The sequence below is a fragment of the Saimiri boliviensis genome, chromosome 5, assembly GCF_048565385.1.
Source record: "Saimiri boliviensis isolate mSaiBol1 chromosome 5, mSaiBol1.pri, whole genome shotgun sequence".
Taxonomy (NCBI): domain Eukaryota; kingdom Metazoa; phylum Chordata; class Mammalia; order Primates; family Cebidae; genus Saimiri; species Saimiri boliviensis.
Genome location: NC_133453.1, coordinates 476562 through 491896, shown reverse-complemented (window position 1 = coordinate 491896; position 15335 = coordinate 476562). Strand labels below are relative to the sequence as shown.

The 15335-nt window shown below is 58.8% G+C and overlaps 1 protein-coding gene and 1 long non-coding RNA gene across 3 annotated transcripts in view; one reads left to right on the top strand and one right to left on the bottom strand.

The window, feature by feature from the left end:
- Positions 1-2910, bottom strand: part of LOC141584514 (uncharacterized) — an 18109-nt gene extending 15199 nt beyond the window's left edge. For both annotated transcript variants that reach the window (XR_012517570.1, XR_012517571.1), the window contains exon 1: positions 2738-2910. This is a non-coding gene — a long non-coding RNA (uncharacterized LOC141584514). The remainder of the gene's footprint in view (positions 1-2737) is intronic.
- BOK (BCL2 family apoptosis regulator BOK) lies at positions 1482-15335 on the top strand. Its single transcript, XM_039470102.2, has 5 exons — positions 1482-1859; positions 2247-2495; positions 4772-4900; positions 13178-13341; positions 14111-15335. Exons 2-5 carry the CDS (start codon positions 2276-2278, stop codon positions 14234-14236), a joined length of 639 nt encoding a protein of 212 aa, XP_039326036.1. The 5' UTR covers positions 1482-1859; positions 2247-2275; the 3' UTR covers positions 14237-15335.

Below are 15335 nucleotides of genomic sequence, written 5' to 3'. Positions count from 1 at the left end.
TCTAATTTTTGCTTTATTCCATTAATTTCTGCTCTTATTTTTATTATTTCCTTTCATTTTTGGTTTTATTGTTCTTTTTCTAGCTTCTTGAGTTGAAGCTTAGAGCAGTAATTTTTTCTTTTGTTTTCTTTCTTTCTTTTTTTGAGATGGAGTCTTGCTCTGTTGTCCAGGCTGGAGTGAGGTGGCATGATTGTGGCTCACTGCAACCTCCGCCTCCGGGGCTCAAGCAATTCTCCTGCCTCAGCCTCCTGAGTAGCTGGGATCCCCTTACCGTTGTCTGCCACCACACCTGGCTCATTTTTTGTATCTTCAGTAGAGACAGGGTTTTCACCATGTTGACTGGCTGGTCTCAAACTCCTGGACTCAGGTGATCTGCCTGTCTTGGCTTCCCAAAATGCTGGGATTACAGCCATGAGTCACTGCGCTCTTAATTTTCAATCTTTCTTCTAAAGCTACAAAGCTCTAAGCAGTGTTTTATTTGCATTGCACAGCATTTGATATGTCATATTTTTCACCATTGTTTTTGTCAACATATTTTACACCTTCCACTGTGATTATTGACCCACTGATTATTTAGAAATGTGCCATGTAATTTCCTAGTATTTGGAGACTTTCCAGTAATTTTTCTGATTGACTTTTAATTTAATTCAGAGAGAGCGCATTGTATGATTTCAATCCTCTGAAATTTGCTGAGACTTGTATAAGGACGATGATGTAGTCTATTTTGATAAACATTCTATGTGCACATGGGAAGAATATGTATTTTACAGTTGCTGGGGGAAGTGTTGTACATATGTGAAGTAGGTCAAGTTGGTTAATCCTATTGTTCAAACTGTGTGAGGTTGATTGAAGGAAAAAGAAATCAACCAGTGGGATAGCGTCCCGAAACAACACACACACACACACAGACAGACAGACAGACAGACACACACACACACACACACACACACACACACTCCTGTTGATTTATGTTGCGATGTTGAGGACTCCTCCAATTCGGTGGGAAAAAATGATGCTTTTCAAGAAATGATGCCAGGTACACTGGATAGCCACATGGAAGAAAAGGAGCTCTGGCCCCTAGCACACCGTTCACAGTAATTAATATGTGATCAATCTGTAGATCTAAATATGAGCCCTAAAACAGCTTCTAAAAGAAAACACAGGAAAATATCCCAACAGAAAGGTACTAGCCATAAAGACAACATTGACAAATTGGACATCACTAAGGGTAACTCCTGTTCATCAAAGTAAACCACAGAATAGAGGAAGATAATTTGCAATATCTTCAATAAACGCGAATCCAAGAATCCACCTACAACACACAGGGCACGCGCAGCCGGACTATAGAAAGAACCTCTGCAAACGAAGCCAGGCCGCCCAGTTTTCAAACGGACCCGGCGAGCACGCGGGCGGCTGGGGCGGCTCCAGGTCCCAGGTGCTCCGCCCGCGGGGCAGCTCCGGCCGGGTCGCCTTCCCCGGGCGCATCCAGGGAACTCGCCCGGGCCTCCTTAAGCCGGGAGGCGGTCGGGGAAGCTCGGGCCGCGCCTCGCGACTCCGCCCCCGGGGCTGCCGTTCCCTCGGCAGGCCGAGCCCCTTTCCCTTAGAAGGCCGAGCCTCTCGCCCGCCCGCACTCGCGCGGTGCCCCCCTGGCCGCCCAGGCCCCCGACGCCGCGGCCGGAGCTCCCGGAGAGCGCGGGAAGCCCGGAGGACCTCGCGCTCCCGGCTCGGGCGTGGACGGGGCGGGCGCCGGGCGGGGCGCGCGTCCTCGCGGGTCTGAATGGAAGGGTCGAGGGCGGCGGCGGCGGCGAGCAGCTCCTGAAGCCAGAGCTCCAGCCCGGCGCCCGCGCCATGCGGGAGAGGTGAGCGCGGCGGGCGTGGCGTCCGCGCCCGGGTGCCCGGGGACGGCGAGGCGGGGGACACGCGCGGGACCGCGAGCGGGGAGGCGGGCGGGGTCCGGGAGTCGCCGTGGGGACGAGCTGCGCCCCTCGCCCGCCGCCCACGCACTCGCCTTCGAGGGCGGCCCGGCGGCCGCGGGGATCTCAGGCCGCAGTCGGGTCCTAAAAGAACGTGGCGCCGGGTGTCTGAAGATTCGGGGCACAGCGCAAGAGTGCGGACCCGGCGCCGCTGCGGCCCTTCCCGAGGGCCACGCCCAGCCCCGCGCCCCCCGCCGCCCCGCGCCCCCCGCCGCGCCCCGCGCCCCCCGCCGCCCCGCGCCTCTACCCCGGGCTGAGCGCTTGTGCCCGCAGGTGCGGCGCCCCCCGCCCGCGTCGCCGCCATGGAGGTGCTGCGGCGCTCCTCCGTCTTCGCCGCCGAGATCATGGACGCCTTTGACCGCTCGCCCACGGACAAGGAGCTGGTGGCCCAGGCCAAAGCGCTGGGCCGGGAATACGTGCACGCGCGGCTGCTGCGCGCCGGCCTCTCCTGGAGCGCGCCCGAGCGCGCCGCGCCAGTCCCGGGGCGCCTGGCCGAGGTGTGCGCCGTGCTGCTGCGCCTGGGTGAGTGCGTGCGCCCCGGCGGGACCCCCAGCCGCGCCTCCTTCCCTGCCGGGCCCGGCCTCCTCCGAGGCCGAGACAGGGCCGGGGAGGGCGGGTTGGCCCAGGGGCGCCCACTCCCTGCCGGGGACGGCCAGGCCTTCGGGACAGGCCCACCCAGGCGGGAGCTCCCCATCTGCCCTCCCCCGCCTCCCGCACCACAGGCCCCCCACCGGCTGCCTGCTCAGCCCGGATTTCAGACATACTGGCCATAAACAATGGCGGGCTCCGGAAAGGATAATCTGTGAGTGGCTAAGCTTCCACAGTGACCCTTGTTCTCAGCTGGGCACAGAACCCTGTGTGAGCACGTGTCCCGATGTTTATTTTGGAAAACAGATCCTTGCCTTACTGGCCGAGATCCCGCCCGCTGCCCTCTGGATTCCATGGCCTCCGAGGCCCCCTCATTGGAAACTGCGCGCACCGGGCTGGGTAGCCGAAACCCTAGTGTTTAGTGGTGCTGTGAGGACTAATGGGGGTATTCGGTTCTGGGGTCACACACAGCCCACTGGCTGCCCCATCTTCTTCAAGGCCTGGGCTGTAGAGGGTGGGACCAGCCCTGCTCTGTCCCCTCCCCACAGCCGGGCTGGGGCTCTCACCCATGTGACAGCCAAAGAGCACATGGGGCCCTTTGGCTGAGCCCTGGAAGGGAGGTGACAGCAGAGGTGAAACTGAATCCGTGGCTCTCCAGGCAGTGGGTCAGGGTCGGGACACACTGCCTCCTCTTGGGCTGATGTTGGCATGGGCTCTGGGTGGCCCTTGTCCTTGTGTGGTGGGCTGGACCTGGAGAGCAAAGCTGAGTAGACCTGGCTTCCCCAGGAGCGTGTGTGGGGTGGACAGAATCCATGGGGGCCAGCACAGAGCCCCTAGGAGGAGATGGCGTCCCAGCTGAGAAGGGAAGAAGGGAGAGGTCTCTGGGTGGGAGTGAGGGGGTTGGTGGGACTCTGTGAGACCACCTGCCTGCTGCTGTCTCCAGCCGGGCTCTGAGAATGACCCCAGGGGGTCCTTTCAGGGGCCTTCTGAGAAGCTGATTCCAGACCCCTGGAATGGCTGGAAGTCCCAGATGGCCAAGGGGGCCCCGGAGGGACACAGCTCCGACCGGAGTCTGCCCTCACAGCTGCTCAGGGTCAGTCTCTCGAGGCCAGCGCTGCCTCCCTGCCCTCGGGCAGCACAGTCAGGAAGAAGCCTGGGTTGTGTCCCCACCTTCAGTCTGGGGCCAGCCTGCAGCAGCCCCGGAGGTCGGGAGCGCTGGGCCAGGCCTGGGAATTTCCATGTCACCACCCCCCCACCCCTGCCTGCCTCCCTTTCCCCCCAGCCTGCCTCCCTCTTCCCCCTGAGCCTGCCCCCCTCTCCCCCACCAGCCTGCCTCCCTTCCCCCCAGCCTGCCCCCCTCTCCCCCACCAGCTTGCCCCTGCTCCTGGGCTCTGCTTTGGTTCCAGATCTTAATTAACGAGATGCAGAACAGCTGGCTCAGGGGATGAGGGCGAGCTTATCAGCCGGGATGGTCCAGCCACAGCATTTCCCTATTTGCTTTGGCCGGGTTGCTGGCCGGGCTGGGACTCGCGATCCCAGGGTCCTGTGGCATTCCCGGCACCATGTGCCCGGTGCCTGTGCACTGCTGCTGCCAAGGGCTCTACAGGCAGCACCCCGGGCGGTGGGCCCGTAGGTGGCTGTCCTTGGCCCCCAGGGCAGGGCTGACGCAGGGCCACCTCCAAGCATGTCCCCTTGGCAGCAGGAGCCCGGGTGGGGGTGTGGCATTTCAGGTGGCCCAGGACAGCGGCTCAGCCTTCACACCTGAGTGGTCCCTGAGCCAGGCGCTCAGGCTTCCCCCTGCCCTCACCCCCATGCTCTCTCTGCCCAGCCCCTCCCCAGGTTGGGCTCTGGCCGCCTGCCTGGTCCCTCCTGCTCTGGGCAGCTCGGCTGTGAGTCACCAGCAGGCACAGCCCACGCTTTCACAGGATTCCCGCCCCACCGGCTTGGCCGGCTCAGCCGAGGGGCTGGACTCAGAGGGGCAGGACTGCGGGCACCCTCAGCACTGCCTTGGTCTCCTGGTCCCTAGGCGCCAAGGTGGGGGTTGCTTAAGGGAGGTCAGATGGGGTCAAGTGGGGGTGCAAATCAGACAGGTTGAATGAAGAACAGGACAGCCGGGGCGGGGGGGTCAGATGCAGGGTATGCCCCAAGCCAACCGTGTCCCAAGGAGCTGGGGCCTGGGCCGCCTCTCACCTGCCCTTGCGCCCACACAGGTGATGAGCTGGAGATGATCCGGCCCAGCGTCTACCGCAACGTGGCACGCCAGCTGCACATCCCCCTGCAGTCTGAGCCCGTGGTGACTGACGCGTTCCTGGCCGTGGCTGGCCACATCTTCTCCGCAGGTATGCCCAGCCTGCCCATCCCCTGGGACCCACCAGCCGGTCCCACCCGTCCTGGCACTGCCCAGTGCTCACCGGTGCCATCTCGCTGCTGTAGATGTCTGGAACTGCCCAGCAACCAGCTGGGCAGGACTCAAACCACAGCGTTCAGGGTCTCCTGTGGTTCTGTGGGCTGGCGGGGCACGCTGGGCAGCTGGCACAGGCTTCTTGAGAATTGTAGTTGTATCCAGCATCAGTGGGGCTGCATGAACTGCAGGCCTGCTGAGTGGCACGTCCTGGGGCTGCCTGGGTTCCTGCAGTGGCCCCCAAGGGGCGCCTGGGCTTCTCACAGCACGGTGCTGCGTCCCAAGGAGTATCCAGGAGCAAGCTTCCCAGACAGCTCCCAAGTGGACGCTGCCGGGCTGTCAGGATGTACCCTCAGAAGTCACGGGTCAGTCTGCCAGATTCTGCTGGTCAGAGGCGAGCCTCAGGGCCCCAACATCCAGGGAGGGGACAGCAGGGGGGCAGGAGGTCCAGGAAGACCGGCTCTCGGGGATGTCCGGAGAACAGCAGCACATCTCACCTGGCTGTGCCCGCCTCACCTGTGACCCTCCTGGGCGCCTCCGTCTCTGCCCGGAGAGGCAAAAACCCGGTTCTGCCTCCCTGCTCCAGCTGCCACCTGCTTCCAGGCCCACAGGAGGCTCAGGGCCTGTCTCCCCTGCTTGGTGCCCCATTGTCTGCTTGTCCAGCGGCCCCGGCCAGCTTTGCCCAGTGTGGCTTCTGTCTCCTTATCCCACGTCATCAGGTCTGGCACTGCAGACCTCGGCTCCCTGCCTTTGACACTCTGTGACCCCGAGTCCCATCCTGGCACCCCAGGCCCACCTGGGTGTGGCGGGCACTGAGCACTGCTGTTGGGGAGGGTGGCGCGCCTCCCTGATGGGCACGGCCCTCAGGTGTTTTCCAAGTGCTGCCGGGTGCTGGGCACAGCTCTGGGCAGTGACCCTGGGGTGAGCAGGATTCCCTGAAGCTTGCAGGAGGGGAATGCTGTTCACCCAGGCTGGCTTTTTGGAAGGCCCCTGGCAGCAGGGAGGCCTCGTCTGGGAGCTGGTCTAATCTGTGGCCCATCAGCTGTGTGACCATGGCTGCTGTCACCTCTGTGGCCTTAGCTGCCTTGTCTGCCGGGCAGTCCCGACAGCAGCAGGAGCTGGGCTGTGGGCAGAGGCGCCAGGGGAAGCCACATGCTTGCTGCAGGAAATGCATCCCACCACCTGGGGGACCCTCAGAGCCAGGGCCTTCAGATGGCCTCAAGACCTCCACCCATCGGAGGGCAAGGGGAAGAGGCCAAGAGTGTGAGGGCCACTTCGTCTAGCTCCTACAGACCCCACCCTTGTGGGGTGACCCCTCTTCTCCCAGGCTTCTCCGACCCCTGGGTGGGCCGGCCAGAGGCCCAGGGACAGAGTGGGCCTGACACCCTTGGCTGGAGGCCGGGGAGCAGGGGCCATGGGCCTCTCCAGTGCCATGATTTCTCAGTGCTGACCTCCCTGGACAGAAGTTACCGTGGCTGGGACGCCTCGGCTGCCGGAGCGGGAAGGCTGAGTCCTAGGCTGGGAGTCCAGGTGGGGTCCGTTCCTGCCCCGGGGCTTGTCTGGCTGTCACAGCACGTACTGGAGCGCCCTGGACCACACAAGGGGAGGAACAGTGACTGCAGGCTGGGGTGTGGGGTTCGGGAGGCGGTGCTGAGCTGGGTGCAGGCGGGACTCCCTGCGTGATGCTCCTGGGGTGGCCTCAGAGCCTGGACTCTGTCACTGCTCCCTTGTTCCTCTGAGAGATCGTAAATGAATCCTCTTTGGCAGTTTGCCTCCGAGGCCCCCACGTGGCAGTGGGCTTTGCTGGAGGCAGCCAGGCCCAGGCCAGGCTGAGGCGTGTCACGGGGCAGACCTGGGTGGGCCGGGGGTGCACATGGGTGGGGGCTTGGGAGTGGGCAAGTGGGTGTGGCTCGGGCAGGGGGCAGAGGGGAGGGGGGCCAGGGTCCATGGCACAGTGGGGGTGGGAGGATGGCGGCAGGAGCTGGAGAGCTGGTGAGCTGGTGCCCGCCCCTCCTGCCCGCAGAGTGACGGGGCAGGCGCCGGGAGGAGGAGTGGGTGGGGCCCAGGAAGGAAGCCTGGAGCGGGAGGCACCGTAGGCTGACGACCACCCTTGGCCTTCCCCTGGCCGACGCCGGTGCGTGGGTGGCAACCCGGGTGTCTGTTTCGGGGCTGCTGGGTTTACGAGCCGCACGCTGGCTTTATAAGGAACGGTCGTTTCTGAGCGTGCAGCAGTCTGCCCAGAGTTGGGGCAGGCCCTGGGAGGTGGGCCTCCCTGTTCCGCAGGGAGAGAGGATGGGGCCAGGAGGTCTTGCCTGAGCGGGGCCTGGCCTGAGGTGGGGGCGGTGCCTAGGAAGGCTCTGGTTCTAGGCAGGCGTCTGGGGGGCCGGGGAGGGCTGAGGAGAACGGTGATGTCAGGGACGAGTGGGCACACAGCTGACGGGGGCGTGGCCGGGGTCCGGCCAGGCAGCCCAGGTTATGTGTGGAGTTCCGTTTAAATCTTGTGGTTTTCAAGCTGGGCATGATGGTTCACGCCTGTAATCCCAGCACGTTGGGAGGCTGAGGCGGGTGGAGCACCTGAGATCAGGAGTTTGAGAGCGGCCTGGCCAAATGGAGAAACCCTGTCTGTACTAAAAATACAAAACATTAGCCAGGCGTGGTGGCGGGCACCTGTAATCCCAGCGACTGGGGAGGCTGAGGCAGGAGAATCTTTTGAACCTGGGAGGCGGAGGTTGCAGTGAGCTGAGATTGCACTCCAGCCTAGGCAACTCCTGTCTCAAAAAAAAAAAAAAAAATCTTGTGGTTTTCACCGTGAAGCCGGAACCCACTCCCCTGCAGTCAGCGTCCCCCACCTACCCAGCACTGCAGGCTTGTCCGCGAAGGCCCGGCTCCGCCCCGTGGCAGCCTCCACACCGCACCTGCTGCCAGGCTGAGGCCCAAGAACGGAGTGACCTGCCATGGGTTTCTTAACCTCTCTGAATCTCGGAGCTGCCTGACTAGGGACGGAGGGCAGGGCTGCCCCCTTCTGCCCTCACTGGCTCCCAGACTGCGCCCCTCAGGCCTGCTGGCAGCGGCCCCCGGGCCTCTTTACCCTTTGGCCATCCCAGTCCTCCTCATCTTGGGCCCTTTGGCCTCCAGGGCGAGCCTCCAGCCTCCAAGTGCTTTGCTGTCCTTGCCTCCCTGCCAGAGGCCCCTCCCACGCCTGCGCACTCTGACCCCCCGTCTCCGTCCTCCCTGTCTCAGCAGGCGCCCCGAGGGTGTGGCCCTGCCCAGCCCTCCACTGCAGGCCTGCAGCACCACCTGTACCCCTTGGGTCTGGGGCTTTGGCTTAGTGATGTGAGCAGCATGAGCGCTGCAGGGCAGGGCTCTGGGGGTCTCCAGGTCTCCAGGCCTCCAGCCCCAGGAGCCTCCCACGAAGGCAGAGGCCAGCCGATGTCGTTTCTGGCTATTTTCATTTAGGCCTTGAAAGTTCCCGCCCAGGGCTTTCAAGAAACTCATTTCCAAAGTGGTAAAACTCATCATTTCTCCCCATTTAGAAGTTGGCAGTAGTTTTTATTTTTTTCTTTGAATTCTAATTGTATTTCCTGTAATTACATATGTACAATATATATTTGTTTTGTTATAGTTTTACTATAAGATAAATTAAGATGGCCAGGCACGGTGGCTCATGCCTGTAATCCCAGCACTTTGGGAAGCCAAGGCGGGCAGATCACTTGAGGTCAGGAGTTAGACCAGCCTGGCCAACCTGGTGAAACCCCGTCTCTACCAAAAATATTAAAAAACAGCTGGGTGTGGTGGTGCATGCGTGTAACCCCAGCTACTCCGGAGGCTGAGGCAGGAGAATCACTTGAACCCAGGAGGCAGAAGTTGCAGTGAGCCGAGATCGTGCCACTGCACTCCAGCCTGGGTGACAAAGCAAGACTCCTTCTAAAAAAAAAAAAAAAAAAAAAAGTAAAAATAATAAAAGAAAAATAATACAGAGAAAATATGTGAAGAACTCTTGTCAGTACTAACAACCCAATTAAAAGATCAGAAGAATCAGAATAGAGGCCAGGCGTGGTGGCCCACATCCATAATCCTAGCACTTTGGGAGGCTGAGGCCGGTAGATTACGAGGTCAGGAGTTCGAGACCAGCCTGGCCAAGATGGTGAAACCCTGTCTCTACTAAAAATACAAAAATTGGCTGGGTGCAATGGTGGGCATCTGTAATCCCAGCCACTTGGGAGGCTGAGGCAGGAGAATCACTTGAACCCGGGAGGCAGAGGTTGCTGCAGTGAGCTGAGATTGTGCCACTGCACTCCAGCCTGGGTGACAGAGCAAGGCTCTGTCTCCAAAAAAAAGAAAAAAAAAAAAGACTTGGAATAGATATTTCTCCAAGGAAGATGTCTCAGTGACTGCCAAGCACCCCACAAGATGTTCCATGCCACCAGTCACTAGGGAAATGCAAATGAGATGCTCCTTTCCTATAATCCCAGCACTTTGGGAGGCTGAGGTGGGAGGATTGCTTGAGCCCAGGAGTTGGAGACCAGTCTGAGCAACATAGTGAGACCTCATCTCTACAAAAAAAAAAAAAAAAATTAAAAACACAAAATTAACCAGGCATGGTGGTGCATGCCTATAGTTCCAGCAACTCAGAAGACGGAGGTGTGAGAACCACTCGAGTCCAGGAGTGGAAGCCTTCAGTGAGCTATGATCGTGCCACTGTACTCCAGCCTTGGTGACAAAAGGAGACCCTATTCTAAAAAAAAAAAAAAAAGGCCAGGTGCAGTGGCTTATGCCTATAATCCCAACAGTGAGCTAAGACTGTGCCATTGCACTCCAGCCTGGGTGACAGCAAAGCTCCGTCTCAAAAAAAGAAAGTCAGGTGACCACAGGTGTTCTTGAGGACATGGAGAAGCCAGAACGCTTGTACTCTGCTGGTGGGAGTTTTAGATGCTGCACCTGCTGTGGAAGAATCAGCCCGGTAGTTCCTGAGACAGGTAAACATGGGGTTACCAGGTGACCCAGCAAATCTACCCGTAGGTGTGCTCTCAAGGGATGTGAACACTTAAATCCACACAAAAAACTATGCATCAGTGTTCATAGCAGCATTCTGTATAATAGCCAAAGGTTATTGGCTAAAGGCTGATAAATGGATAAACAAGATGCAGTGTGTCCCTAGTGAGGGACATCATTCAGCCACTAACAGGAATAAAGCCCTGATAATGCTGCGCTGGGGATGAATTGTGGAATATGCTCGGTGAAATACGCCAGACACAGAATGAACATGCCCTGTGAGTGAGATACTCAGGGTAGGTAAATCTGCAGAGACAAAGTAAGATTAGGAGCTGCCGGGAGTCATAGGGAGCGGCTGCTGATGGGTCTGGGGCTTCTTTTGGGATGATGAAAATGTTCTACAATTAGACAGAGGTGATGGTTGCACACCTTTGTGAATATGCTAAAAATATCCCACTTGTAAAAGATTATTTCATGGTAATGGAATTATATCAGTTAAAAAGACAAGGAGGAGCTCCAGGGACACGGCGGACACCAGGCCGGTGCCCCCCGACTTACCTGCCTTTCTTTCCTGTCCACCCCTCTGGAGTCGAAATGTGGCCATCATTTGGAATGCAGTGTTTTTTTGTTTTTGTTTTTTAGTTTCACTCTTTCACCCAGGCTGGAATTAAGTGGCACAATCTTGGCTCACTGCAACCTCTGCCTCCCGGGTTCAAGTGATTCTCCTGCTTCAGCCTCCTGAGTAGCTGGGATTACAGGTGCCTGCCACCCTGCCTGGCTAATTTTTGTATTTTTAGCAGAGACGAGGTTTTGCCACGTTGGACAGGCTGGTCTTGAACTCCTGAACTGAGGTGATCCACCTGCCTCAGCCTCCTGAAGTGCTCGGATTGCAGGGGTGAGCCACTGCCCTGGGCACAAACTACTTGTGCTCTGATGGAACCAGATACGTCAGAAAGAGTTGTTCTGCATGCCACACAAGCCACACGCGGTCCTGACATCAGGCTCCACTCCCCACGAGGCCCTGCCCTTGGAGGAGGGAACCTGGAACAGTCCCATGCGGTGGGGAGGTGCAGCGGCAGAGCAGGGGCTGTGCTGGGTGTGCGTGCCTATCAACGACATGGGCACCCGAGGCTGGGGTGGCAGGAAAAGGGCTGGAGTCCGCCAGGGGCTGGCTCAGCTGGGAATTCAGATTTGGGTTTAGTTTAAAAGACATGGGAAGTAACAACACAAGAGCTTTATGCAGGGGACTGACATGGTCTGATTTGTGTTTTTCCCCATTTCTTTTAATTGATGTGAAGTTCATGTGACATAATGTACCACTTAGAAGTGTGCAGTTCAGCGGCATCTGCCACATTCACAGTGTGGTGCAGCCACCAGCTTCTAGTCTCAGGAGGTCTTCATCATCCCGGAACGCCTCTGTCTGTCGCTGTCACTGTCACACCCGCCCCCCGCTTGCCCACTGCCAGCCCTGAGCCTGTGTCCCGGCTCTGGCCTTGACTGCTCTGGATGTTTCGTATCCACAGAGTCACACTCTATACGGCTTCTTGTACCCGGCAGCCTCCATCCGGCGTGTTTCTGAGGCCCGTCCTTGCCACAGCCTGCCTTAGAGCCCCATGCCTTTTTTTTTTTTTTTTTGAGTTGGAGTTTCATTCTTGTCACCAAGGCTGGCATGCAGTGGCACAACCTCGGCTCACTGCTACCTCTGCCTCCTGGGGTCAAGCGATTCTCCTGCCTCAGCCTCACAAGTAGCTGGGATTACAGGCGCCTGCCACCACGACTGGCTAATTTTTTTATTTTTTTTTTATTATTATTTATTTATTTATTTATTTATTTATTTTGAGACGGAGTTTCGCTCTTGTTACCCAGGCTGGAGTGCAATGGCGCGATCTCGGCTCACTGCAACCTCCGCCTCCTGGGTTCAGGCAATTCTCCTGCCTCAGCCTCCTGAGTAGCTGGGATTATAGGCACGCACCACCATGCCCAGCTAATTTTTAGTATTTTTAGTAGAGACGGGGTTTCACCATGTTGACCAGGTTGGTCTCGATCTCTCGACCTCGTGATCCACCCGCCTCGGCCTCCCAAAGTGCTGGGATTACAGGCTTGAGCCACCGTGCCCGGCAATTTTTTTATTTTTAGTAGAGACGGGGTTTCACTATGTTGGCCAGGCTGGTCTCGAACTCCTGACCTCGTGATTCATCTGTCTCAGCCTCTCAAAGTGCTGGGGTGACAGGCGTGAGCCACTGCACCCCACCTGCCTTCTGTGGCTGAGTAGCATCCACCACGTGTGTCCGTTTATCCACTGAAGGACGCTTGGGTTCTTCCCACCTTTCCGCATTTGTGAATTGGCTGCTGTGAATGTCTGTAACTATTTGTTTGAGCCAATTTATGTTTTCCGAAAAGATGCAGGATGGCTGCTCTGGGAGGGTGTCCCCGGGCTCACTCCCCCGCAGCCGGGCTTCCCACCAGGGTTTACAAGGCTGTACAGTTGCTTGAATCCTCACACTGCCATTTCAGAGCTTTTAATGCCACCGATTGCATCTTGTTTTAATTTGCCTTTCTTTGATTACTGATGAAGGTAAACATCTTTTCATGTCTCTTACCTGTAATTTTTCTTTTGCGAATCAGCTGTTCAAGTTCTGTGCCCACAGTTCTTTTGAAAGCCTCTCTTTTCTCACTGTTGTGTAAAATGTCTTTCTGTAGTGAGGTGTCTTCACGTCCTGGAATTTGCACGTGCTCCTTTCCTGCTCGTCACCATTCTTTTGTCTTCCCTTTTAAGGCCACTCCCATCTCACTGCAGCCTCAGCAGGTTGGGGGTCTGGGGAAGGTGGTTTCTCCGCAGGCCTCAGCTTCTTTATGTGGAAAATGTGGACGCCAGGAACATTGATATGGGAACAGGCAGCTCAGGGTGGTCACTGACTGCTCACTCCATCCAGCTGCTGCCCTCAGTCCCCCTACCCTGCCACCATGTCCCTGTGGCCTCCATAGACGTGGGCTGGGCAGGTATGCAGTGGAGGCTGAGAAACCTGCTGCCCGAGAACTACCTGAGAAGGTGGGCAAGGTGGCCAGCTGGCTGGTGTCCTGTCGGGGAGGGGTCCCCCCTTGGGACAGTCCGTGGTCATTTGCTGGACGGTAAGCAGGACAGCGGCTCAGAGGGGCCCAGCCCCTTCCTGTGCTCCCGTGGGCAGGATTCCAGTCCTGGTCCTGACCATCTCTCTCCCTCCAGGCATCACGTGGGGCAAGGTGGTGTCCCTGTATGCGGTGGCGGCAGGGCTGGCTGTGGACTGCGTGAGGCAGGCCCAGCCCGCCATGGTCCACGCCCTTGTCGACTGCCTGGGAGAGTTTGTGCGCAAGACTCTGGCCACCTGGCTGCGGAGGCGCGGTGGATGGGTGAGCACCTGAGTGCCCGTGGAGGCGGGAGAGAGTTGGGGTGTGAGGGTGCGGGGCATGGGGAGGGCGGGTGGGTGGGTGGGCACCTTGACACTGCTGGGATAGATGGACGAGGCAGCAGGTGGGGCTGAGACCCTCAGGACACCTTGAGCAATGCCAAGGAGGCAGGTCCAGGCTGCAGGGAAAAGACTCCATTTATTACTGGGAAGTGAAGGGCGTGAGAATTGGACATTCATCTACTCACCCAGAAGGAGATTCAGAGTCCAGGGACTCCTTGGGCTTCTGGAAGCACGGGCCCTGCTTTTGCTCCAGGCAGAGTCTGAATGAAGCTGGGTTCGCCCCTTCCTGGCAGCCCAGGCTCCAAGGCCCAGCAGGAGGGTGTGGGGTACTTGTAGCCCCTGGTGGGGGCAGCAGGCAGGTGGCTGAGAGGAGCCGGCACCCTGGTCTAGGATGTCTGGAGTCCCAGCGAGGGCCACGCGGGCCTCTCCTGCCCTCCGCCCAGCCTGGCTGCCCTCTGTCCTCACCTGGGGTGCCTCCTGGCCCTCACGCTGTCTGAGTGTGCACGGTGCAGGGTCTGGTCCTGAGCTGGAACCTTCAGTCCGGGCCGCAGACCTCCTTCCCTAAGTCTCCTGCGTTCCCTCAAGCAGTTGGCTGATGTTCTGGTGCACAGTGCTGGGGGTCTGGCAGTGCCGGGGGGTCCAGCGGTGGCAGGTGGGTGGGGGGTCTGGCAGTGCTGGTTCTGCTCTCACACTCCCCCTCTTCCCTCCAGACTGATGTCCTCAAGTGTGTGGTCAGCACAGACCCTGGCCTCCGCTCCCACTGGCTGCTCGCCGCGCTCTGCAGCTTCGGCCGCTTCCTGAAGGCTGCCTTCTTCGTGCTCCTGCCAGAGAGATGAGCTGCCCACCTGGGAGCTTGTCTGGGCCTGCAGCCTGGCCCTCGGGGCCTGATGTAGGAGGCCCTCAGCACGGAACACATCTCCCTCCTCCCCACCTTAGCCTGGAGCACTCTAACCCTTGGAGACCCCCCACAAGCCCTGTTCCTTCGCAGACCCAAGCCCTCCGGAAGGGGTGAACAGGGAGGGGCTTTCCTGAGCCTGGGAGCTGGGCTTTGGGGCAGCCTGCGACCCTCCCTACTTCTGCCCCTTTTCCTGGGACCTCTGTCTCTTCCCATTTCTTTCCGGGTCCTGGAAGTCAGGGTCAACTCCCAGGTCCCCGACGGAGGGGCTGGGAACACCATGCTCTCACCTGATGCCCAGGATCCCATCCCAAGAGGGGCCATCTCAGGACATGAGTCCTATGAGTCCTCAGGGGCCCCACACATTCAGTCTGAAGGTGACTGTGGCCTGGCCCAAGCTGGAAGAGCCATGGGGAGTCAGAGCGTAAGGCTTGAATGCTGGTTGCTTAATCCATTTCTGGAGGAAGAGTATGTCCCCCACCTGTGACAGGGTCCTCGTGTGGCGGGGACCGGAGCCAGCAGGCTCCAGGCCAGCACACCTGACCACTGGATGTAGAACCTATGGCATGAGTCTGATCCCAGTCCAGGTTTGCATCCGTGAAGGGTGAGGGTGACCCCACCTGCTATTTTTGTGCCCATCCTTATACAGTCATTTGGGGACGTGCCTGTTATGCCCGAGACGCTAGCCCCGGGGTGCACTTGAAGCCCAAGCCACCCACACACAGCCTTCCCTTAACACCTGCATTTCTGGGCACACGTGAGGCATCTTTCCTGGAGCCCCGAGCCAGCCCGTCCCACGCCAGAGGAGGTAGCACAGGCTGGACGTGAGGCCGTCCTTCGGGGGAGGCCTGGCCTAGCAGCCTGCCCTCCACACGCTGCCCACCTGAGCCCTCCATGCCAGGCTTCCTGCTGGGGAGGGCCACATGCCAGGACAAGAGGCCCCTGCAGAAAGCCAGCCCCGGGCTCATGGCATTCAGGTCCCACTGGAGGACATGGGTGGCAATAAACTTCTCCAAACAGTTGTCTTCATTTCAGACAAA